The sequence below is a fragment of the Panthera leo genome, chromosome C2, assembly GCF_018350215.1.
Source record: "Panthera leo isolate Ple1 chromosome C2, P.leo_Ple1_pat1.1, whole genome shotgun sequence".
NCBI lineage: Eukaryota > Metazoa > Chordata > Mammalia > Carnivora > Felidae > Panthera > Panthera leo.
Window position 1 is genome coordinate 128,809,068 of NC_056687.1, and position 25,355 is coordinate 128,834,422.

At 37.0% G+C, this 25,355-nt stretch overlaps 1 protein-coding gene across 4 annotated transcripts in view; it reads left to right on the top strand.

Annotated features, from left to right (window-relative positions):
• Window positions 1-24,415, top strand: part of TOPBP1 (DNA topoisomerase II binding protein 1) — a 61,447-nt gene extending 37,032 nt beyond the window's left edge. For all 4 annotated transcript variants that reach the window (XM_042955308.1, XM_042955309.1, XM_042955310.1 and 1 more), the window contains 12 exons: window positions 1,310-1,433; window positions 2,240-2,386; window positions 2,505-2,607; window positions 4,539-4,731; window positions 6,502-6,722; window positions 7,533-7,699; window positions 7,944-8,055; window positions 11,303-11,466; window positions 12,226-12,363; window positions 14,569-14,658; window positions 14,828-14,989; window positions 23,496-24,415. In XM_042955308.1, the coding sequence (XP_042811242.1) occupies window positions 1,310-1,433; window positions 2,240-2,386; window positions 2,505-2,607; window positions 4,539-4,731; window positions 6,502-6,722; window positions 7,533-7,699; window positions 7,944-8,055; window positions 11,303-11,466; window positions 12,226-12,363; window positions 14,569-14,658; window positions 14,828-14,989; window positions 23,496-23,636 (1,762 nt within the window). In that variant the 3' untranslated portion in view covers window positions 23,637-24,415. The remainder of the gene's footprint in view (window positions 1-1,309; window positions 1,434-2,239; window positions 2,387-2,504; window positions 2,608-4,538; window positions 4,732-6,501; window positions 6,723-7,532; window positions 7,700-7,943; window positions 8,056-11,302; window positions 11,467-12,225; window positions 12,364-14,568; window positions 14,659-14,827; window positions 14,990-23,495) is intronic.
• Window positions 24,416-25,355: the final 940 nt, after the last annotated feature.

The window sequence follows — 25,355 nt, forward strand, 5'->3', positions numbered from 1 at the left end:
TTATTTTCCATAACATCAGAAATAGGAACAACCATTAGAAAGACTAACAACTCGCAGTGCCTGGGTGGCTCAGTCAGTTAATTGTCCAACTCTTGATCTCAGCTCAGGTCTTTATCTCACTGACAGCACACAGCCTGCTTGGGATTCTCTCTCCCTCTCTTTTCTCTCTGCCTCTCACTGGGCATAAAGCCTACTTAAAAAAAGAAAGACTAACAACTAAATTAGGCAAGGTGTTCTTTACTATTATTTTTAAGGAAACACAATAGAGTAAGAAATAGAGATGTTTATAATATAATTTAGAAGGAAATATGCCTTAATTAATTTGACTATTTAAAAACCCTAAAGATATATTTTTTTTAAATGTTTGCTTACTTTGGGAGAGGGCACGTACATGAGAGAGAGTGTGGCGCAAGCAGGGGAGGGAGAGACCGAGAATCCCAAGCAGGCTGCATGTTCATGGAGCTGTCACAACTGTGGGATCATGACCTGGGCCAAAATCAAGAGTCAGATGCTTAACCAGGGATATTTCTTAGTTAGGAAATGGAAAGTATGTTAAGTGTCCATAAAGAGAAAACTCTGTTTAACTTTGGTGATTTTATGCAGAAATATAATTTTACTTTCTCTTTGGCTTTTACTTGATCTTTTGAAGGATGGCACGTATTTTACAATTTTTAGATTACTTTCCTAGATCAGGAAACTGTTACGTGGGAAGAGTCAGGAGATTGTAGCATTATGTATTAGTTAATATGGGTTTTGAAGTCAAAACTACCACTTACTGAATATCCTAAAACATGTTACTTAATTGTGTCCTTTAGTTTTCTTATCTGTACAGTTTTAATATAATAATATATAATAATACCAGCGTGTTAGGATTGTTGCGAGGAATGGCTGAGATAATGTTGTTTCAAGTACATAGTTTATTACAGGGCATAGAGCAAATGTACAGTGACCAGTGACCTCCAACAACCAGAGGACAGATTGGATGTTTTGCCTATTTTATTGATTTGAAAATACCTTTATTGTTACTATAAAGTGATACTCATTGTAAAAAGAAAATTTAAACAATTCAGAAAAGTATAAAGAAGGAAGTAATACTTTTAAAGACTATCTTTCCTGGTATCTCTCTGTATTTACATACCTGGTGTGTGTAAAATTTGACCCCCCGCCCCCCAAAAACGCCTGTCATTTAATGTCCATGTTTACTCCAGATCTTAGAAGTTTTTTGAAGGTAAATATATTCATAGAGAGTAATGATCGTCTTAAATTTAGATATTTCTTTTAGTTATTTGTTAAAATTTGGTTGTTTCAGATGGAGTTTTGATGAAACAGTGACTCATTTCATTTATCAAGGCCGACCAAATGACACTAACCGAGAATATAAATCTGTAAAAGAAAAAGGAGTACACATTGTTTCAGAGCACTGGCTTTTAGAAGTAAGCAATACTTTTTTTTCCTTTTCTATTAAATGAGAATGTATATAAACATTTCCAGACATAAGCTAGTTTCCACGTATGTAAACAAGTTTGATAACCTTAGTTAACAGTGCACATTTCATTTCTTTGGCATTAAAAACTTAAGATCTTTGGTCCCTAAATACTTTAACAAGTCTTTTTTTTTTTTTTTTTTTAGCATTTATTTATTTTTGAGAGAGAGAGAGCATGAGCGGGGGAGGGGCAGAAAGAGGGGGAGACACAGAATCTGAAGCAGGCTCCAGACTCTGAGCCGTCAGCACAGAGCCCGATGTGGGAGGACTCGAACCCGTGAACTGAGGTGAAGTCAGATGCTTAACCAACTGAGCCTCAAGGCGACCCCATACTTAACAAGTCTTTAATGGATACTCTTTCTGACTTCTCTGATTCTTGTCGCTAATAAAAATGATGTGAAATAAAATGTTCTAAAAATTTAAGGCGAATTAATTTGGCACACCAGTGCAGTTTAGAACTGTGTTTTCTAGAATTTTTCTCTGTTTCTGGGTATTCCCAGGAATAGGATTGATACTTTGGCAAAAGCACAGGAATGAAATATGTTTTGTTCTTTAGTGTATATGACATTAAACGGTGAGAATAATTTTTCGTTTGTATGGTGGAATGTTTCAGTGTCACCTACTTTTCAAAACTTTAATTCTGTAAACTTTTGCCATCTTAGAACATAATGGATTGGTTGTCCTTATTCTGCTTAACATTATTTATTCATTAAGATGTTTTTCAGCCCTGTTTTAAAGCCTGCCATTGTATTGCAGTGTGCCCAAGAGTATAAGCATCTTCCTGAATCTCTTTATCCACATACTTATAATCCCAAAATGAGCTTGGATATCAGTACAGTGCAAGATGGCAGACTCTGTAATAGTCGACTACTCGCAGCTGATTCAGCAACAAAGGATGATGAGGTAGATGATATGGATGATGCATTTACCCCCTCCTTAAGCTGAATGCATAATCTTATAGTGCTGTGAAACCAAATTTAATGACTTGTTTTGAGAAATTATAATTCTTCTCCTTGAATAGCCAGATCATTTGCCTGTAGAAGAAAATGACATAGACAATATGACCACCAGTAATAAAGAATTAGTAACATCAAATGGAGATGGAAGGAATGACTCTAAAGGAGGTAAAATATTTTAAGTTACAAAAAACATTTTTTAACAAATCTCTATCTTTCATACAGAATGCTTCCTTTGTTTTCTGTGTTGCTAAATACAAGCAAAGCATATGTTTGAGGATTGATTTGAGGTTATATGCCAATCATTAAGTAATAATTTGCAAAGCTTTAAGTGATTTATACGTGTCCAAACTTGTGAAATCTGTGGAACAAGTTATTTTAGAGTTAGTGTGATACAGCCCTATTCTGTCAAAGGTAGGTGGAATTGGTGGTTTTGTAAAAATTTATTCTTCAGTTCAGTTTTCAGTAACTTCCAAAAAGCTTTATTGTATATGTGGTACATTTTAATATATTCACATGGTTTAAAGGTATGGAAGGAGGCATGAAGTTTCTCCCTGCCTTCCAGTGTTTTTGGTTTCTTATGTATCCTAGAGCTGTGTTATGCATATACAATCATAAATACATATGTTGTCTCCTGCACTTTTTTCTTAATATTAATTTTTGGGAGAGCATAAGTGGAGGAGGGGCAGAGAGAGGGGGACAGAGGATCCAAAGCGGGCTCTGTGCTGATAGGCTGACAGCAGCAATCCCGATGTGGGGCTCCAACTCACAAACCGCAAGATCATGACCTGAGCCAAAGTCGGACACTCAACTGACTATAAGCCACTCAGGTGCCCCACTCCTTCTGCACTTTTAAAAAAGTGTATAAATGGTGGACATACTATATATGCTATTTTATACATTCATCTTTATCTTTTTGCTTAATAGTTCAACTTTTGGAGTGTTTCATATTAGTACATAAGGAGCTTCTTTGGTCTCTCTCTGTATCTTTTTCTTTTTTTGTAACTGTAGAGTATTGATTGTGTTGACCAAGAAGAGGCTACAAAGCAACCAAAAGCAATTATTTGGGATTTTCAGGATTGCAGTCCAGGAGATAGAGTCCATTGAAACTCATCATTGCAAGCAGGGAGTACAGGCTTATAAAGGCAGAAACAGCAAGGTTATATAACTTGCTTTGGAAGAAATATGATTGGGGCTGTCAGAGTTTGAATTGACTATCTAATACAAGATTGTTATTTAGCTAACAGATAATAACCTTTATTTCAGTCCAAAATAGAAGGATATGTTCTAAGAGGTGGTGGAGTTTGTGGTTGACAAGCTGCAATTGACAGAAGTTAAAAGCTCATAGTGTTCCTGAGAATTGAAACAGGAGACTTTGCATAGCCTTACTTCCTTTGTCCTTTGACTCTATTTTGAGTGACTTTCTTAGCAATGCTTCCATTTTGAATCTTCTTTCACATTTATATGAATGACCATTTAGTCAGTCCCTTTTATGGGCATGCAGGCTATTTCTAATTTCTTGCTATTACAAAGAGTACAGCAGCAAATAACTATCTGTAGATGTCCTCTTTTTAATGGATTAATATTTTCTATTTTCCTTACTGATCTTACCCTACTGGAGCTTTCCTTATGACTTACCTATTTAGTTATTTAGTTAGTCCCACTCAGTTCATTCCAAAAATGTTTATTTAGGATCTATTTCTGTGTTTACAAGGAAACCAAAGATATATATTGTGGTCTGTTTTTAAGGACCAAGGGGTAGAAATCACATACATTAATTATGGATGCACCTCAGAGCATAGTACATAACACAAGAGGGTCAGAAGCAGACAGGGAGCTCTACAAAAGGGAGAATCACTGCAGGTCTTAGCAGGATGTCTTGGAAGGGCTTTTTTGATTTTTTCATATACGGTCCTTCTGGTAAGGATGGCCTAAGGTTCTGCAGTATTCATAGTCTTGTTCATTACTGTTGCCTGTAGTAAGCAATAAATGTCAAGTTAATAAATCTGTGTTCAAATATAGACAAAATAGTTAATGTGAATGAGATGTGATAAAAAAGAGAAACTTACCTTAATTGGTGTATTTGCATGTGTTTCAAGTTCTGACACAGACATTGGAGATGAGAGAGAACTTTCAGAAGCAACTGCAGGAGATCATGTCTGCGACGTCAATAGTGAAACCCCAAGGGCAGAGGGCTTCCCTTTCAAGAAATGGTTGTAACAGCACTTCTTCAACCCCTGATAGCAGTCGCTCTGCCCGCAGTGGGCGAAGTAGAGTCCTGGAGGCACTGAGGTATGTACCTGTCACTGGTGGCAGACAGGAGCAACTGGGTGACTCAACAGAAAGGTAGCTCCTTATTTGGGTTCCTACTTGCTCAGTTCCATAAGTTAAGCCTCATTCTGCATTTTTTTTTTTTTTTCCAGCAAAGCAGAAGTTTAGAATAACAAGAACAGAACAGGAAAAAGGGTTATAGTACTGGGCCTTACTTAGCCCAATCTATATACATATATTATATGCAGATACTATACTGGTTATAGACTTTTCTCTCTTCCATTACTTCCTAGCTTTTCCTCCTTCCCTCTCTTGTTCCAAGCAGTTGTAGAATTCTTACTTTGGGGTAAGAGGTAGACAAAGGTTTGTTCCACACCAAGCAACTGCTTCACATTGAGGCATGATTAATATTTTTTATTACCAGGGCTCCTGGTGGCTCAGTCAGTTAAGCATCCAACTTTGGCTCAGGTCCTGATCTCACGGCTCATGAGTTCAAGCCCTGCATCAGGCTCTGTGCTGACAGCTCAGAGCCTGGAGCCTTCTTTGGATTCTGTGTCTCCCTCTCTCTGCCCCTCCCCTGCTTGCACTCTGTGGCTCGCTCTCTCTGTCTCTCTTTCTCTGTCTCTCTCTCTCTCTCTCTCTCAAAAAGCCTCATTTGAAATGGATTCAGTGGATAATTCTGTTCTGTCATGTTAGTATTAAATAATAATCGTTCTAAACATTGTAATATATAGAGAGAAATTTAAATTCTTTTAGAACCACATGCATTTTGTATTCTCTTTACAAATTTACCTTCTAGAAAAGGTGATTACAGATCTCAGTGTGATATGACAAGTTCAGTTGCATAACTTCATCTTTTTCCTGATAGAAGGATCTCTAATTGTAGGATGACTGTTAGGGGACTTCTGTCTTGAATTGATTGATTGAACTATGCATCTGTCTTAAGCTACCTGTATATTTCATGAGGCCATTTCTATATCTGCATACTGAGTAAACGTGACTTTTTGTCTAATATACTTCAGATGATGTTTTGTCATTACAGAGAGCCTAAATCTTGTGCCAAGTCAGAGTAAATAAGTATACTCAGAATAAGGCTATCTGCCTTGTATTTGAGGCAAATGAACTCTCTGGGCTAAATTATTTTTGTTAAGATTCCATTTACATACATTGAAAGATTTGATATTTAGAAGGAAAACAGTTGGAATTATATTTACCGTCTAGTGGAATTATTATAATTATGACATAAAACATGCTTCACTCTAGTTCAGTATATGACTGATCTAAGACTCTGGGAGGTTCGGTTACCAAGAGCCAAAAGCACCTTCTTTTAAGGCAGCTTTTATAGGGTCTTTCCTGTGTAATTATAGTTCTTATTATTTCAAGTGATAAAAATACAACTGCTGGTAAGCAAAGTAACTGGTTTTCTAAACATTACCGTGTTTCCCTAAGCCTGTATAATTAAGAAAAATTCCATTTTCAAATGTAGTGATCATTTTAGAATTTTGAAAACAATTTCTTGACAGTAAACTTTCCCTTTTAAAGTTTTAAATATATGGACATTCAGTCGAAATAGATATTTTCTTTTCTAACTAAAACAGTAAGTTTTAGGAAGAAATATTTTTAAAAGAAAAAATTTCCCAAAGTTCATTTATTCCATATTTTCAGGTGCTTACTGTGTGCTAGATGGTGGGCATACAAAGGTGAGCCTCAAATTTGCAGTCTTACGGAATTTATGAGTGTAGATTTTGTCGTGCCTATCTGTTTATGAAAATTGTCACTTTTACTCCTTAGGCAGTCTCGTCAAACAGTACCTGATGTCAACACGGAGCCCTCCCAGAATGAACAGATCATTTGGGATGACCCAACAGCCAGGGAGGAGAGAGCACGGCTTGCCAGCAATCTGCAGTGGCCTAGTTGTCCCACACAGTATTCTGAGCTTCAGGTTGACATTAAAAAATTGGAGGATTCTCCTTTCCAGGAGCCTTTACATGACGCAGAAACTGCTGAACAGGGTAATGAGAGGAAATCTATTCATTTGTTTGCGTGAAGTACACATTGACTTCTTAAAAATAGATAAGCACATTGTGGTTCTCTGAATGACACATGCAAACAAAAAACTTACTAGATATTTTTTATTTTAGTAAGAGACAAAAAATAATTATAAATTGAGATAATTTATCAGTAAATTGAATAACATATTTTGGTTCTTAAATTTGGAAATTGAAGATTGGGCAGTGTTTTCCAGACATAGTTTTTCAGTATTGTTCTTTCTCTCCTTCTCATCCTTTGTACATTTGTGTCATTAAAGTTTGGACTTTGCCCAGTTACTTTATTTTCATTTAAATCTTCTAAATTGAGCCAGCAGGTACCTACATCTGTTCTTTGAATTTGTATGTGTTTCTTTCTGAATTCTCCTATTTTTTCCTTGGGCTCCACCTTGAAGACAAAATGATTCCTATCTTTCATTTTTGGTCATTTTTTCTCCCCCTTTTTCTCATATCGCATGATTCTATCTCTACACTAAATAGATTTTCTCCAATTGTAGCTTTTGCTGTCATTTTACAAATTTGGGTTCCATTTTACTGATGAAAGCTTGGTATTTAAAGAAAGGGTTGGGAGAATCCCATAGATAACCTATTTGCCTTTTTAAAAAGCTAATTAATTGCACTTATTTATAAGCTCTAGAGGTAGGCTACTTATACATGTATATTCCAGAGTTTGTGTTTAATTTCATCTTGGTTAAGACAGATGAGACTATTTGGCTGAATTTGTTCTTAGTCATATTTGGGTAACATCACACTGCAGCATTTTATTGCCCTCAGCTGTCTGTGATTCCGGAAACATGTGTGTAACTGAAGCCCCAAAACACCCAATCTCTGAGGAACTGGAAACACCAATTAAAGACAGCCACCTGATCCCTACACCTCAAGCCCCCAGTATTGCCTTCCCCCTGGCCAACCCACCGGTGGCTCCACACCCTAGAGAAAAGGTTAGTTTATCCTAAGTATGATGATATGCCCTTTTGATATTGCTATTGTGTTGCATTAAAAATTTATTGATAACAGTATCAGGAGTTCACAGATGTTGAAAACTGCATTTCTTTGCAGTGTATTATTATTTCTGTATTTGATAAACCGGAAGACTAAGTAAAATGTCACTGAAAAAGAATCATATAGCTGATGATAACCTTTTTAGTGTTAATTTTTTTCTAAAATAAAACTCTTCCATTTCAGACTATAACAATAGAGGAAACTCATGAAGACTTAAAAAAACAGTACATATTTCAGTTGTCATCTCTGAATCCTCAAGAACGTATTGATTATTGTCATCTGATTGAAAAACTAGGTACAAGTATTTTACTTAAGTCAAAAATGCAACCTTATTTGGAAACTAGTGTAGTTGATATCATTTGTAAGGTGTAGAAATTGAGATTAAAAACATTGGAGCGGGGGTGCCTGGATGGCTCAGTCAGTAGAGCATACAAGTCTTGATCTCGGGGTTGTGAGTTCAAGCCCCATATTGGGTGTGGATCCTACTTGCAAAATAAAATTTAAAAAGATGGGTAACTTGTCTAAGGCTGTATGTATTGAGTCAGCATTAGAACTTTGATTTTATAAAGGTCTAAATAAATCTGAAGTCACTGGGTTATAGCATGTAAATATTTAAAGTTTATTTAGATCGAAACCAACCATCAAAATGATTTAAGAGTGTGCTGCTTTGAGCTTTTTGTTCATTGGTGAAATCATTGCAATTGTAGGTTTAAAATAACACTGCATTTAATTGAGGTTGAAGGTAGAGTAATACCCAGAGAGGAACAACCTCTTCTGTAACATTCTACTATATATGTCAGGCTGTCCACCTGATGTCATTCTGGAAGCAGCATACTAGGAAGGTAACCTGGTGCTCTTTAGCAGTACTGTCCAACCTAAAGAGAACATAAGCCACATAAGTAATTTTAAACTTTCCAGTAGCCACATTTTAAAAAGTAAAAAACAAGTGAAATTAATTTTAAACATATATTTTATTTAACCTAGTGAACTCAAAATCTTATATTCAATACATAATCAATATAAAATACCAATGATATCTGCCTTACTAAGTTCTTGAAATCTGAGGTATATTTTACACTTCTAGCACCTCTCAATTTGGACCGGCTGTGCTTCAAGTGTTTGATAACCACATGTGGCTGGTGCCTACTGTGTTGGACAAAGCAGCTGTACAGGGTTAGGGAAAGTATAGGAAGAGAACTTAATCTGACAGCTTGGTATTGAGAAAACATTAAGATATAATGGTTGTTTTAGGGGCACCTGGGTGGCTCAGTTGGTTAGGCATCCAACCTTAGCTCAGGTCATGATACCGTGGTTAGGGAGTTTGAGCCCTGTGTCGGGCTCTGCTGACAGCTCAGAGCCTGGAGCCTGCTTCAGATTCTGTGTCTCCCTCTCTCTCCACCCCTCCCCCACTCCTGCTCTTTCTCTCTGCTCTCAAAAATAAACAAACATTAAAAAAAAATTTTTAAAAGAAGAAATGGTTGTTTTAGTAATGGCCCTGAGTTATCAAGAAAATATTAAATGTTATTTAGTGCTATCCTTTTGAGAATGTGGAAAACCATGATTTTTTTAAGGTTTCTGTCAAATACTGGGGCACTTGGGTGGCCCAGTCAGTTGAGTGTCTGACTTTGGCTCAGGTTAGGATCTCACCATTTGTGAATTTAAGCTCCACATCAGGTCTGCTGCTGTCAGCTAAGAGCCCGCTTCGGATCGTCTGTCCCCATCTCTCTGCCCCTCCCCCCCACTTTGAAAAATAAACATTAAAATTTTTTTTTTAAATTTCTGTCAAATACAGTCATACAGTTGCAAAGCTGTATTTCTTAGAAACTGGACTCATGTGGAACAGTTTCTCAGTTACCTGCTAAATCAGATAGAGTTGTAAGTCACAATTGTTAAGCTTTACATAGAGGTCCCAAAATGAAAGAAGCTGTTTCAGGTGTCCATCTCCTGTATTTTGTTCCATCTCTGTAAACTGTGGACAAGAGTAGTATCAACTAGCAGAGCATTTTCTAGAAAAGGGCAGAGAAAAGAGGCAGATGAGGACAGACTGTGCTGGAATTGAGTCTGAATAGAAAGTTTTTGATACTAGAATGCAGAGAGACCATATTATAAATGAAGCATGGCCAGCTGATACACATGAGTCAGTATATTGTGTTGTCTGGGTTACAGCATGAATTTGTTATATAGGATTAGATCCTGTTACAATATGGAATTTTCACCTTACTGTTCTTTTGTCACTCTGATAGTGGGTGAGTTACTGTGTGTCTGTGTCATCATGGGTAGATTGCAGATAACAATAGTCACCTACCTTCATAGAGTTGTGGGAATTAAAGGAGTTAATAATCTGGAGCACTCTGAATAGTCCCTGGCATATAATAAGTGCTCAAACAGTATTGCTGCCATTATTAGACTCCTCTGTAAAGCATGAGTAGAATTTGAATGTTTTGTTGAATTCTCACGAAGTCCTTAAAACAACTCTGCCTAACCAGTAATCTCACTTCTGAAGTATAAATCAAAAGCCATGCTTTACATATGCTTACGCCACCTTGTTTCCTCTAAGTCAGGCTTCATACATTTGTATGAGAAGAGGGTCAGCCCCCACCTGCTGCTTCATCTCTGTTTACCTATTGTGTGTGTTTTCCTCCCAAGCTTCTATGTGGTTGGGCTACTGACCTTATTTCCATTCACAGAAAATTTTCTTCTGCTTTTAGTCTGTAGAAGCCCCTTTTTGACTTCTGTCTCCCTGGTTATGCATATTCAGTGCTTGAAAACTGCAAAAGTGGTTGAGACTTGAGATACCAGCAGTAGTATATGGCCTCTGTTTATATTCTGTTTCTTTTTATATCTTAATTGTAACCAAGTGTGGAACAAACTGGAAAGTTTGAACAAGAAAATGTATTGAGATAGCAAAGAACTTTTGTTAATTGTATTATATCTGATAATGGCATTGTGGCTGTATAAGAAAATTACCATGTACTTTAAATTTTTTTTAATGTTTATTTTTGAGAGCAAGCGAGCACGTGAGTGGGTGTAGGGGAGGGGCAGAGGGGGAGACACAGAATCCGAAGCAGACTCCAGGCTCTGAGCTGTCTGTACAGAGTCCATTGTGGGGCTCGAACCCACGAACCGTGAGATGATGACCTGAGCCAGGGTCTGACGCTTACTGAGCCACCCAGGCACCCCTGAAAATTGCCATGTACTTTAGAAATGCATACTGACTGGACAGGGATAGGGTAACACAATGTCTGGAATTTACTTTAAAATAGTTAAGCCGGAAAGGAGGTAGACTGAAGTGGCATAGCAGGATTTTGATAATTTTAGAAGCCAGGTGGCCAGTGTGTGAGTGTTCATTTTACTGTTTTGCTTTCATATTTTAAAGTTTCATAAAAAATATTATTTTATAAAAATGTATGTGAAATGAAATAATTTTCAGTCAAGGTTTTTTTTTATTTGGTGCATTTTGTAAATTCTGTGCAGAGTTGACATGTTTTTTTCCTAGGAAAAGTTAAGAATTCCAATAAAGTATCCATTTTTCTCTACTTTAGGTGGACTAGTAATAGAGAAGCAGTGCTTTGATCCCAGTTGTACACACATTGTTGTGGGACATCCACTTCGAAACGAGAAGTATTTAGCTTCATTGGCAGCTGGGAAGTGGGTGCTTCATCGCTCCTACCTGGAAGCATCCCGGACTGCTGGGCACTTCGTGCCGGTGTGTATTCAAATTAACATGAAGAATCATGTTTCTTTAAAAGTAAATTTCTTAACAGTTGATTCCAGTACTTCCACTGGCCATTCATATAATTGAAATAACTAAATGTGACAAATTAGATTATGCCAATTTTATAAGGCCCACAGTAACAAAACAAAAAAATGTATAGAGATCACAAACCCAGATTCTTAGTGATATCAATTTTAATTCGGAAGTGGGCCTTTTTTTTTTCTTATTGGAACAACATTAGAAAATTTCAAGATTATCTCGTTATAAGCTTTTATCTTTACTGCCAGTCCATTAAATACTCAATTGTGTGAGATATTTTGGTTCCTAACTAACCATCACAGTAATACCTACCATGTAGTTTTTTGAGGTTTTCAATCAACATCCCTTAGGGATCTGATTTCTGTCGACAGGTAATCAAGCTGTTAATACAGGTGTCCACTGAGAACATGTCCTTCTGTGAGGTTCATCTTACAGTAGATGAAACCAAATAATGTATGTTTATCAGTTACTAAGGTATAGTTATCTGTGTCTCTTAGAAACGTATGCAGTATTTTTCTGATTTCTAATTAAAATCCCGGTATATGAATCGAAATTCATGTACATTTCCTTCTCTCTGTTCAAAAACTGATGCTTATTTTGTGCTCTATATTTATAACAATTGAGTGTATAGCTTTTAACTGTTACTAGATCATGGACTCCTTAAGGACATACTGTAGGACAACTCCAAAGTGTCTTGTACTGATTGTCTAGGAAGAAGACTACGAATGGGGAAGTAGTTCCATACTTGACGTTTTGACTGGAATCACTGTACAGCAACGAAGACTAGCACTTGCAGCAATGAGATGGAGAAAAAAAATCCAGCAAAGACAAGAATCGGGCATTGTTGAGGTATTAACATATATATAGTTATGTAGGTTATTTGAATGGCATTCAGTATTATGACTTTACAGATTTTAAATTTAAGAGAATATGCTTAACAAAATAGTGATTCTAGTTATGAGTCTCCTGGTTGGCCTAGTCAGTAGAGCATGCGACTCTTACTAGTTTTGGGATCGTGAGTTCAAGCCCCATGTTGGGCACAGAGCCTACTTTAAGAGAAAAAAAGAAAAAGGAATTCTAGTTGTCTTTTATGCCTTGGTTGATATACTTAGTTTGGGCATTAAATTGAGCTTAATATTAACTTCTAATTCTTCTAATTATGATTGACAGGAAGATAGAATGTGGATGGCTCTTTTAAAAATATATATGTAAAATGTGACACACATTGTATTTCTTCCAAAGAAATCTTCACCCTCTACTTTTAGGAGCTCTTCACATGGGGTCCACAGACTCTCCCAAAGGAATTGTAGATTGAATTCAGGAAGCCTGTATACACACTCTGGATGGGGCAGAAGAATACATCTTTATTTCTATTAACATCTAATTGAAAGCATTTCCTTTCATTATAGAAGTCTGGGTAACAAATCCCAACGCTATTAACAGTACCAGTGACTTTACCCCAACAAAAATCAAGATATTTTTGCTTTGCATTATATTGCAAGTATCTTAAAATACTGTTTGTGTTCATCACTTTTTTTTAAGTTAATGTTTATTTTTGACAGGGAGAGAGAGAGACAGCATGTAAGTGGGGGAGGGGCAGAGGGAGACACAGAATCCAAAGCAGACTCCAGGCTCTGAGCTGTCAGCACAGAGCCCGACATGGGGCTCGAACCCACGAACTGTGAGATTGTGACCTGAGCCAAAGTTGGATGCTTACCTGACTGAACTACCCAGGTGCCCCATCATTTTTTTTAATTGAAATGTAGTTGATGCACAGTGTTACATTAGTTTCAGGTATGCAACATAGTGATTTGACAACTATACATTATGCTATGCTCACAAAGTATAGCTACCATCTGTCTTTACTGCTCTAAAATTTTAGTAGTTATTCAGCCATCACTAGGTCTTTTGTGCAGAAGCACATCTATTATGTTATAAATTTGTAAATATTTGGATAATTTTTTAAAAGATGTGAGCTTTTTTTGTATTCCTTTATATATTAAAAATATTTTAGGGGCGCCTGTGTGTCTCAGTCAGTGAATCATCCGACTCTTGATTTCTGTTCAGGTCATGATCTCAGTTTGTGAGATAGAGTCCTATGTCAGGTTCTGCACTTACAGCACAGAACCTGCTTGGGATATATTCCCTCCCTCTCTCTCAAAACATTTTTTAAAAATCTTTAAAAAAACAAAACAAAACAATATTTTTTTTTTAATTTTTTTTTTTAAATTTTTTTTTTAACGTTTATTTATTTTTGAGACAGAGACAGAGCATGAACGGGGGAGGGGCAGAGAGAGAGGGAGACACAGAATCAGAAGCAGGCTCCAGGCTCTGAGCCATCAGCCCAGAGCCCGACACGGGGCTCGAACTCACGGACCGCGAGATCGTGACCTGAGCTGAAGTCGGACGCTTAACCGACTGAGCCCTATTTTAAAACATTGTTCATGTGGCATGGAAATTACATTTCAATAAAGCTGTTACTTTAAAATCATTATTTAAAGAACAGGTCCATAGGTTTCACCCAACTGTCAAAGAGGTCCTGGCTTACAAAAAGGTTAGGAACCCAAGTTAGATAATCTTTTGTGTTGTATTCTGAGTTCTCTCCTTTATCCAAGCCCTTGTTAGCCTTAATTTCCCTTCTTTAGGGTAATTCCATTGGCTTCTGTTGATTGTTATTCCCTAGCTAAATATTTTGTATTTCCAATTTGCAAACATTTTCAAGAGAAATATAATGGAAGCTTCTTTAAAGAAGCTGTGCATGAAATTCTACCCTGGATTAATTATAAGAAAAAAGACTAAACAAAGGTCAATTTGCTTTGTTTTCATGTTAGCTAATCAGTAAAGCATTTTCCTTCATCTTCAAGTATTTATTGATGGCCTACTGTGTGCCTAACACCCTGGCTGTGTGTTTCAAAGTATTCTGACCAAAGACAGTTACCACTTGTGGCAGAAGTAAAGGTTATTTGTTGACATAAAACTAAATTTACAGATAAAATAATGTATTTGTATTTTATTTCCCAAATAATTTCAACACTGATATTTTTTCATTTGTAGGGGGCATTTAGTGGGTGGAAGGTCATCTTACATCTTGACCAGTCCCGAGAAGCAGGATTCAAACGCCTTCTTCAGTCAGGAGGAGCGAAGGTTTGTATTGAGTCAACTTACTAAATTTTTTACACAAGTTATTTTCTAACCATGATTGCTGTGATCAGGTGATTTTCTGTACTTTATGAGATGGTAATCCTCAAGCACAAATTATACAGTTGAACTACTTTGGGACAATGATAGATTGTAATGCTTATTTCTTCTTCAGGTGCTACCTGGTCATTCTGTACCTTTATTTAAAGAGGCCACACATCTCTTCTCTGACTTCAGTAAACTGAAACAAGGTGACTCAGGAGTTAACATAGCAGAGGCTGCTGCCCAGAATGTGTACTGCCTGAAAACAGAGTACATTGCTGATTATCTGACGCAGGTTTGTACGAGTTTGTCCTTGCCCTCCTCATCCCCAGAGACAGGCTTATATGCATAGGGAGGGGACCGCACAACAAAACCCTTGTTAGCTTATTTATTAATAGAATATTCATCTCCTGTTATTCTCCTCTATGCAGTTCCTTTCGGTTTCATTCTGTTTTTTATAATAACACCTATGTAAACATTGAGCTTGGAGTTAAATGAGGCAGGTATAAAAATCTAGGTACCTCTAAAAGCTTTAAAACTGCTCTTTATATAAAGGTAAGCCAAAACTCAGTTTGCTGTGTAGGTTTTGCTGTTTGTGTTTAGGAGTTGGCTCGGGATTTATAGAAAGAATGGCTAAAACACGTTTATGTTTTTTTACGTTTTTTTTCTTACATTTTTTTTTTAAAAGCCTTTATCATAAAGCAGTGAGGTGTACCGAAGAGGAATTAGTAAGGCAATACTAACTCCTAGAAACACCTAGATAACTTTTTAAAAATCTCGAGCTTTTTCTTTCCCTGCCTCTCTTGGGGCTGTGTTGGGAGTTGGGTACTAGATGTCTGGAGGAATGCAGTGGGGGAGTAGTAGGGTGCTCTGTATTTCTGTGTCTCAGCTCACCACTGCCTACCTAGCTCTCAGAAGTAGCTCAAAACAGAACACTTGCGTGGAGCAAAGCAGCAGAATAGGGAGGGGGGAGTGGCGACTTCATGTTGAAGCTCATGGTCGAGATAAGCCAGGTACAAGTACAACTCAGATAGGCTCACCACAGTGTTCTGACCTCAGGTTAAAAGCTAGGTGCATTGTGGGGAATGAACGAATGAATGAATTAAAAAAAATAAAGGTGGGTGCAGTAGCCACAGGGATCTTGGTGATGATAGCTTTTAGCTTGTCTTTAGCCACGTCGCTCCAATCTGGACGGTCACCCTCTACTTCTGTGCATTGCTGTCCTCCCAGGACCTCCATTCACTATCCTTTCTCTTTGTCAGATCTCCTGTTTCTGAATCCCATGTCATCCTGATCTCTCCTTTTGTTGAGGGTCATCTTATAGTAATTACTTGAGAAAGCACATGAGAGATAAACAGAGATTTTCTATGTGTGAAACTTCTTTCTTCTGTGCTCACACTTGACTGATAGATGAGTTCCAACCCAGCCTTTGACGCCCACCCAAACTGTTTTCTCCTTGGACTTTTGATTGCTTGTCTCCTTGCTCTTAGTATTGCTGTTGGGTAGTTAAAGCCTTCCTGATTCATAATCTATGTAACGAATCTAGTAGGAAGCTCTTTTTATCCCTAGTTTTCTAAAATTTCAAAATGATAGGTTATCATGTGGGTCTGTTTATTTAATGCCATACATGATAAGCCTCTTCTGGTCTGGTAACTTGTATCTTTCAGTTCTGGGAAATGTTGAATTATTTCAGTGATGATTTTTATTTTCCCTCTCCATTTTCTGTTCATTCCTTCTAGTACTTCTGCTACTTACATATTGGATTTTCTTATTTCTCAAGTATTTTTAATCTTCACTTTTTGAGAGGTTCCCTCAGTTCATTCTTCTCCTTTTGTTAGCTCTTCACTTGGGTGTCATGTTTTTAATAAGCAAGACCTTTTTTCAGTTTTTTTGAATTTACATTTTAGTATTTTAATAACATCTTTTTTTGCTTCATAGATGTGATACCTTCTACTAGATGTCAGGATTTACTGGTTTATTTTTCAAACTTCTCTTATTTCTGCATACTCTCCACATCCACTAAGCTGCATTCACCTCTTTGGGTCTTTATCTTCCACGTTAGAGGAATTTATCAGACATTTGGTAATTCTTGGCTTTCTGTTCATGGTTAAGAGTAGAGGATTAAAAGCTGATTGGAAGTACCGAGTGCACAAGTCTTGGCAGCTTTGATCTGAATGCAGTAGTCTGGGTGGTCTAGTTATTGGGGACTCTCTTCTAGGTTCATACTTTCATGTACTTCTTGAATTGTTTCAGTTGATTCAAAAAGGAGTCTTCCTGTGGATGGAGATAGAGTGTATTATGCTAAGTGAAATAAGTCAGTCAAATAGCCTGTGATTTCACTCATATGTGGAATTTAAGATACAAACCAGATAAACATAAGGGAAGGGAAGCAAAAATAAGATAAAAACAGGTAGATAAACCATAAAAGATTCTTAAATACAGAAAACAAACAGGGTTGATGGAGGGAAGTGGGTAGGGGGATGGGCTAGATGGGTGATGCATACTAAGGAGGGCACTTGTTATGATGAGCATTGGGTGTTATATGTAAATTATACACATGAAACCAGTTTACCGTACGTGTTAAGTAGAATTTAAATAAACAATTGACCTGAGGAAAAACAACGAGGAGTCTTGCAATCTGCCTCAAGGAGGAGTCTGGCCACCTTTTGTTTTACCTGAGATGCAATTGACATAACATTAATTTCAGATGTCCAACATAACAATTGCGTGTGTTAATGAATATATATATACAAAATGATCACCATAAGTCTAGTTAATATCCATCACCACACATTGACAAGTTTTCTTTCTTGTGAGAACTCCCAAGATTGAGTCTCTTAGCAACTTTCAAATATACCATACAATATTAACTGTGGTCACCATATTGTACATTACATCCTCAGGACTTACTTTTTTTATAACTGGAAGTTTGTACGTCTTGGTCATCCTTACCCATTTCCCTAAGCCCTCCAGCCCTGCATCTGGCAGCCTCTGTTTGGTTCTGTGTGTCTATCACATTTGGGGGGATTTGTGGGTTTTATTTTGGTTTTTGTTTTAGATTCCACTTACAAGTGAGATCATCTGGTATTTTGTCTTTTATCCGACTTATTTCACTTAGCATTAAGGCCATCAAAGTCCATCCATTTTGCTGCAGTTGGCAGGGTTCCTTGGCTGAAATATTTTTTATGGCTGATTAATCCATTGTTGTGTGTATATTACGTTTTTATTCATCTGTCGGCAGGTACTCAGGTTGTTTTCATATCTTGGCTATTGAAAATAATGCTGTAGGGGCGCCTGGGTGGCTCAGTCACTTGAGCGTACGACTTCACCTCAAGTCATGATCTCACGGTTCATGAGTTTGAGACGCACGTCAGGCTCTGTGCTGACAGCTCAGAGCCTGGAGCCTGCTTCCAATTCTGTGTCTCCTTTCCTCTCCTCCTCACACTCTGTCTCTTTATCTCAAAAATAAATAAACGTTAAAAAATTGTTTTAAAGAAAATTAATGAACATAGGGGTGCAGAAATCTTTTCAAATTCTTTTCATTTTGGATAAATACATACAAGTCAAATTGCTGAGTCATAGGTAGTTCTATTTTTCATTTTTTTAAATTGAAATATACAGTGTTGTATTAGCTTCAGGTGTACAATATAATTATTCAACAATTCTGTACATGGTTCAGTGCTTATCAAGAGAAGTATACTCTAAGGTAGTTCAAGTTTTAATTTTTTGAGGAAAAAAATAATGGCTGCACCAATTTATACCCCACTAAGAGTACAAAGAGTTCTCTCTTCTCCATATCCTCACCAACACTTTTTAATTCTAATGTGTTTGGTAATATTTTGTTATGGTTTTGATTTGCATTTCTTTGATGATAAATGACGTTGAACACCTTTTCATGTACCTGTTGACTATCTATATGTCTTTGGGAAAATGTTCAGATCTTCACATTTTTAATCAGATTGTTTTGGATATTAACCCCTATCAGATACATGATTTGCAAATAATTTTCTCCCTTTGTTAAGTTGCCTTTCTTTTTGTTGATGGTTTCCTTTGCTGTGCAGAAGCTTTTTAGTCTGATGTCATCCCACTTGTTAATTTTTGCTTGTGTTGCCTTTGTTTTTGGTGTGAAGTCCAAAAAATTTTTACCAAGAGAAATGTCAAAGGAACTCACTCATTACAGGGGCGCCTGAGTAGCTCAGTCAGTGAAGTGTCCAGCTTCCTCTCAGGTCATGGTCTCATAGTTCGTGGGTTTGAGCTCCACGTTTGGCTCTGTGCTGACAGCTCAGAGCCTGAAGCCTGCTTTGGATTCTGTGTCTCCCTGTCTCTGCCCCTCTCCTGCTCATGACCTCTCTTTCTCTCTCTCAAAAATAAAAATTAAAAAAAAATTTTTTTTAAGGAGCTCCTTACAGATTTCTTTTAGTTTTATGGTTTTATGTCTTGGGTCTTTCATCCAAATCTTTAATCCATCTTGAGTTTATTTTTGAGTATGATGTAAGATCACGGTCCCATTTCATTCTTTTACATGTGGCTGTCTAGTTTTTCCAACACCATTTATTGAAGAAACTATCCTCTTCCCATTAGATATTCTTGGCTCTTTTGTAATTGACCACAAATCCCTGGGTTTAATTCTGAATTTTCTATTCTGTTCTATTGATCTCTTTGGATGCCAGTACCATACTGTTTTGATTGCCATAGCATTGTAATATAGTTTAAAATCAGGGAGCATGATGCCTCCAGCTTTGTTCTTTCTCAAGATTGTTTTGGCTATTTGGAGTCTTTGTGAGCCATACAAATTTTAGGTTTGTCCTATCTCTGGTAAAAATATGCCATTGGAATTTTGATAGGGATTGCATTGAATATGTAGATTTCTTTGGGTAGTGTGGACATTTTAACAATGTTAATTCTTCCAGTTCTTGAGCACAGATATCTATTTACTTGTCATCTTTTAAACAGGGTATCTTTGGGTCTTGCTTATTAATTCTTTAGTGTAGTTATCGATATGACTGGGTTTATGGTTTTTTGCAATTTGTTTTCATTTTCTCTCCTTTGTTCTTGTGTTCTTCCTTTCTTGCGTTTTTTTTTTTTGCTTGGTGGCAGGGTGTGTTTTGCTCGACAGATTACAATATACTTCCTTAACCTTTCATAGTCTAGGTAGAATCATGTGCCACTTCACACAGAAGGCAGAAAACTTGGAATCATACGGGTTCCTTTGCTTCCCCTGTCCTTTAAATTCAGGGACAGTAAACTGTAGCTCACAGGCCAGATCCTATCCCCTGCCTTTTTTATAAAGTTCTACTGGAACACAGCTGCATTCACTCATTTGCATATTCTCTGTTCTTCTTTTGCACTCCTACAGCCGGCTTGAGTAGTTGCAACAGAGACCATCTGTCCTACACAGCCTAAAATATTTAATGTCTAGTTCTTTAATGTAAAGCAGGGGCCAGCAAACTTTCTGGTATCAGTTTTCCTTCAGCCTGAAAAATTTTGGTTTGTAGTGTAAGTCTGATGGGACCAATTCTAGTGTTTTTTTTTTTTTTCTGTTTTTGAAAGTGTCTATTTTACCTTTATTCTTGAAGGATCTTTTTGTAGGATATAGGATTTGGGGTTGATATTTTTTTTCTTCTTCTGCTACTTTAAAGATTCCACTTTCTTGTGGCCTCCATGGTTTCTGATAAGAAGTCAGTGGTAATTTGAATTCTTCTGTATGCAATGCAGTATGTCATTTTTTTTTTCCTGACTGTTCACAATTTTCATCTTTGGTTTTCACCATTTATGATATTTCCAGATGGTGTTTCTTTATATTAATCGTGCTTGGTTTCTGTGGAGCTGTGTTAGTCTGGAACTTTCACCAGATTTGAGAAATTTTGGCCCTTATTTCTGCTCCATTAGGAATTTAGTCACTCATACCTTTTGATATAGTTCCACAGGTCCCTATTACTTGCAGTCATTTTTCTGTGTTTTTCTGATTGACTAATACCTCTTTATCTGCCTACAACTTTACTGATTTTTTTGTTATTTTCATTCTGCTCTTAAGCCTATTCCAGGAGATTTTTTTTTTCAATACTAAATTTTGTTTTATTTAAATAGGCTTCACACCCAGCACAGAGCCCAAGGCAGGGCTTGAACTCACAACCCTGAGATCAAGAGATGGAACACATAACCAACTGGGCCACTCAGGCACCGTGATGTTAAGTTTTTTTGTATCTGGAATCTCTATGGCTTCTAGTTCTGCTTTTTCATTTCACTCAAGTGTAATAGCTGCTTTGGTATCACTGTTTACTATCTCCAACATCTGGGTCATGACAAGATGTTCAATTTATTTTGAGTTAATTGTAGATTTAAAAATGCAGTTAAAAGAAATAATGCAGTGTCCCCCAGTAGATAAGGTCTTGCAAAAATGTAGTAAAATTTTACGGCTAGGGCATTAACATGATGCAGTTTATGTGTATTCCAGTACCCCCACTTCTCCTTATGTGTCTGCCACCACAGTCAAGATACAGAACACTCTGTCACTAGAGCCATCCTTCATTTTGCCTTTTCTTACTCACACCCACCTCCTTCCCTTCATTCTCTTCTCTGAGCTGTCTTACTTCTGGCAACCACTAATCCATTGTCGGTTTCTGTAATTGTGTCATTTAAAATCTTAAATGGAATCAGTATAGTATGTAATCTTTGGCTTTTTTTTTAATCAGGTTGTTACTTGTATCAATTTTATCTTTCTTGCTGAATAGTTCAGATGTACTACAGCTTTAACCATTAACCTATTGAAGGACATCTGGGTTATTTCTAGTTTGGGGCTGTTATGAATAAAGCTGCTCTGGGGCACCTGGGTGGCTCAGACACTTGAGCAACCAACTCTTGATTTCAGCTCAGGTCATGATCTCCCAGTCATGGGATTGAGCCCTGCTTTGGGCTCTGCACTGAGTGTGGAGCTTGCTTGGGATTCTCTCTCTCCACACCCTCTCTACCCCTCCCCAACTCCCATGTGTTCTCTCAAACATTAAAAACAAAAACAAAAACAAAAACAAAAACTGCCATGAACATTTGTGAGAAAAGATTTCATTACACTGGGATAAATGATTGAGAGTGTGTTTTCAGAGTGGTCATATTTTAAATTCCTACCAGTGTTGTTTTTCTATATCCTTATCAGCATCTGTCTCTTTTATTTTAGCCATTCAGTTGATGTGTAGGTAATCTCTCGCTGTGGCTTTAATGTGTATTTCTATAATGGCTCATCAGAGTGACTGTGATATGCTTTTGTCCTCTTCATAAAGGTCCTATGAGGTGTGAGGTTCATGTAGGTATGAAATTTAGGTAAAAAATGGTCTTAGAATGTCCAGTTGCTCCACCATCAAAACCATCCTCCATTTAGTTGCTTTGAACCTTTGCCAGAGTTCACTTGGGCATGTTGTGGGGGCTATTTCTGGGTTTTCCTTCCTACTCATCTAGGTGTCTTTACCTCTGCAATAGCGTCCTATTATACATGTAGTAAGCCCTGATGTGAAGCAGTCCTCTTTACTCTTCTTTTTCAAGACAGTCTCAGCTGTTCTAGGGCCTGCACCTTTCTGTGTAAGTTTTCAAATAAGCTTATTTACATGCCTACGAAAACATTTTGCTACCATTTTGATAGGAATCACATTAAGACTATGAGTAAATTGACATCTTTACTATATTAAGCCTTTTGGTCCATGAACACAGCATGTCTACTTAGGTCGTCTTTGATTTCTTTCATCAACATTTTGTAAATTTCAGTATATGTTTTAGGTTTTATATCTATTTCTTTTTTGGGCTTTTGGATTCTAATTGTTTTTTCTTGAGAATGGGTCATATTCTTCAGATGTGGAGTCATTTTGGATATATCTGGACATTATAAGTTGTAGAAACTCTAGATTCTGTTGTGTTCCTCAGGAGAATGCCATTCTGTTTGCTTAGCAGGCACCTTCTGCAATACGTGGGGGCTTAAATCTTTAGCCTTACGTTGAGCCACCTCTGTACATCCATGGGGAGAAGTGAAAGATTTGGGCAGAGTTCACAACAGATTTTGGGACTTTCTCTGCTCCTTCCTGAGATTTCCCACCTCATTTTCCAGTGGCTGTGGTTTCAGGCCGTTAATGCTGCATGTTTTCTGTTGAGGTTTAGCCAGACCACATGACACAGACTGGGGCTTCTCCTCAGACCAAAAACAAATGACAAAAAGAGAAATTCACCCCTGACCCAAGTGTCAACCCCTTCTAGTATTTGCCTGATCTCGTTTCCTCTCCTGTGTCTTATGTTAGGTGCTTTTAATATATTTGGGTCACAAGTTGTCATCCAGGGGAAGAGTCCAATCAAAAGATTCATTTTCATGTTATCCAGTGTGCCATCTTGCTAGAAAACCAAGTTTTATCACACTTGTAATAGGGAGGAAAGGTCCTTTTCAGTCAGGATATGGTTATAAGAGAATTGCAAAGGTTTTTGAGGCAGGTAGAGCAGAGTATATGAATTTTGACTTTGCCACCTGCTAGTTCTATAATATTATTTAACCTTTATCTTATCTGTAAAATAAGTAAAAAAGATTTTCAGAAACTAAGTATAAGGTGTCACTTCTTAACCCTACTTTACAAATCAAACCGTTATCAAGATCCAAGCTATGAATTTTTCTGATAAAAGGTGAGATTTTGTCACACACAGTCTGTTCCCTAAATGTGACAAGGGCTAGGTAGCACCTTAAAAGACAAAATTATTTTGGGTAAAGAATTACCTAATAACACTTCGAAATCTGAAAAAAAAATGAACAATGTTTTTTTTCCCCGCTTTTATAGGAATCCCCTCCTCAAGTAGAAAACTACTGTCTATCAGAAACTATTTCATTTCTTCAGAATAAGGAACCTGGGCCTGGATCATCACAGAAGAGGAAAGCTCCTACAGAGAAAAAGAAACTCAAACGACCTAGAGTAAACTAATCATGTTTACTCTTTAGTGACCAAACCTGATCTTTTTAAATTACAAAACCTGAATGCTACGGTCATGGATTTGCATAGTGATGTAAAGACAAGTGTCTGAAGAATTCAGGTTCAGCGTATAATAATGACCTTGCTTGAAATTAGTTTTTAACACCTGAAATTTTAATCACTGCACCATTAACTGTCTTACTTGAAATAACAACAAAATACAAATCCTCCTCTAGCTTGTCATTAAACCACATTGAAGTGTGTAAGGGACTTATTTATTTTCTTGTAAATAGCTGAGGCTGTAGTTTAGTGGAAGTTTTAGCAAGGTGATGGATTTTACCTTAAAATGCCTGCATTAATTCATAACAAGGAAGTTATCAATTGGGATTTATTCACGTTTCCCCTGATTCTCCTCACTACTTTCCTGCTTTTTAACAGGAGCCTGAGCACAAGGTTTAATGAGGAACCAAGGCTTTAAACTAAAATGTGTGAGTGTATATATATATATGTACATGCATGTTTGTACAAATCTCCATGATATTTGCCAAGTTTGGGTGCTAAAACTTGGAAAATAAAGAATAAAAAAGAAAGAAAACCAAAGAAAACCTATCTGGGCAACTAGTTTGAGTTTAAGTAATCTCTACACCCAACATGGGACTCAGACTCATGACCCTGAGATCACATCACACGCTCTACCTACCTACTGTGCTGGCCAGGTGCCCCCCATTCAATTAAGTTTTTAAATGCAAAGCATTTCTCTTGTTGAAACAATAAATGATGTGTAAAATTTAGCTTAAGCAAATTGCTCTATTTCTCATTTATTTAGAATACTGTATTAACTGGGTTTAAAAAAAAACCCTTTTGTTGGAACTATAAAATTACATTAGCCTTTATTAATCTAATCTGAACCCCAAGTACTACATGTGTTACCACAGTCCTCTACAGGTAAAGCTACCTCATTTTGTTGAAGGGACAAACCAGAATTAGAACCATGGTTTTTATGTAAATGGTCCCATTCCTAATGATTTTCTGAAAGGCAAACTCAAATGGTGATGGGTCCAAGTTCTTAACCTGGAACAAAACCTCTCAAGTTTTTATCAGATCTTCCTCTGAATGGAGGGAAATAATGGGTTATCACAGCCCTCACAATTGGCCCTTCAAAGTTTTCAGCTTTGAGCTAATTCACAGCTTAGGACAAAAATTCCTATACAAATAGCCTGCGAATGTAAACTTCACCCTCCCCACATAGAAACCACACTGGCCTGTTTTTTATCAGCCATTTTGTGTGATCTGAATTTTCACTGGCAGTAAAAGATCCTATTTCTCTCTATCCCACATAAAATTATATAATGTACCATATTCTTTTCTGCCAAGATTATGAACGGTTTCGCCAGTCAGTTCTTAAAACACATAGTTTATAAAGAGTCCAGATGTCAACTCTTCCCGATTCTCCAGAATCTCTATATCAACAATTTTGGCTTTGTCTTTGCTTCATAGGCCTTCTTACATGCAAATAATGCCAAACAGGAAATTCTCTCATTTAAGAAGAAAAACGAAAGCTTTCCTTGGTTATTCTTAGTTTCTCCAAAGAATTGCAAGCGCATTTTTAATGTGACACTTAAATTAGCATTTCGTATTCCTCCATGCATTTTCTTGTACATCTGCCTGGTGTCCAGCATTCATTAATCCAAATATTCCTTAGAATGTAAGTAGTACGTGGGATTCAGGAGC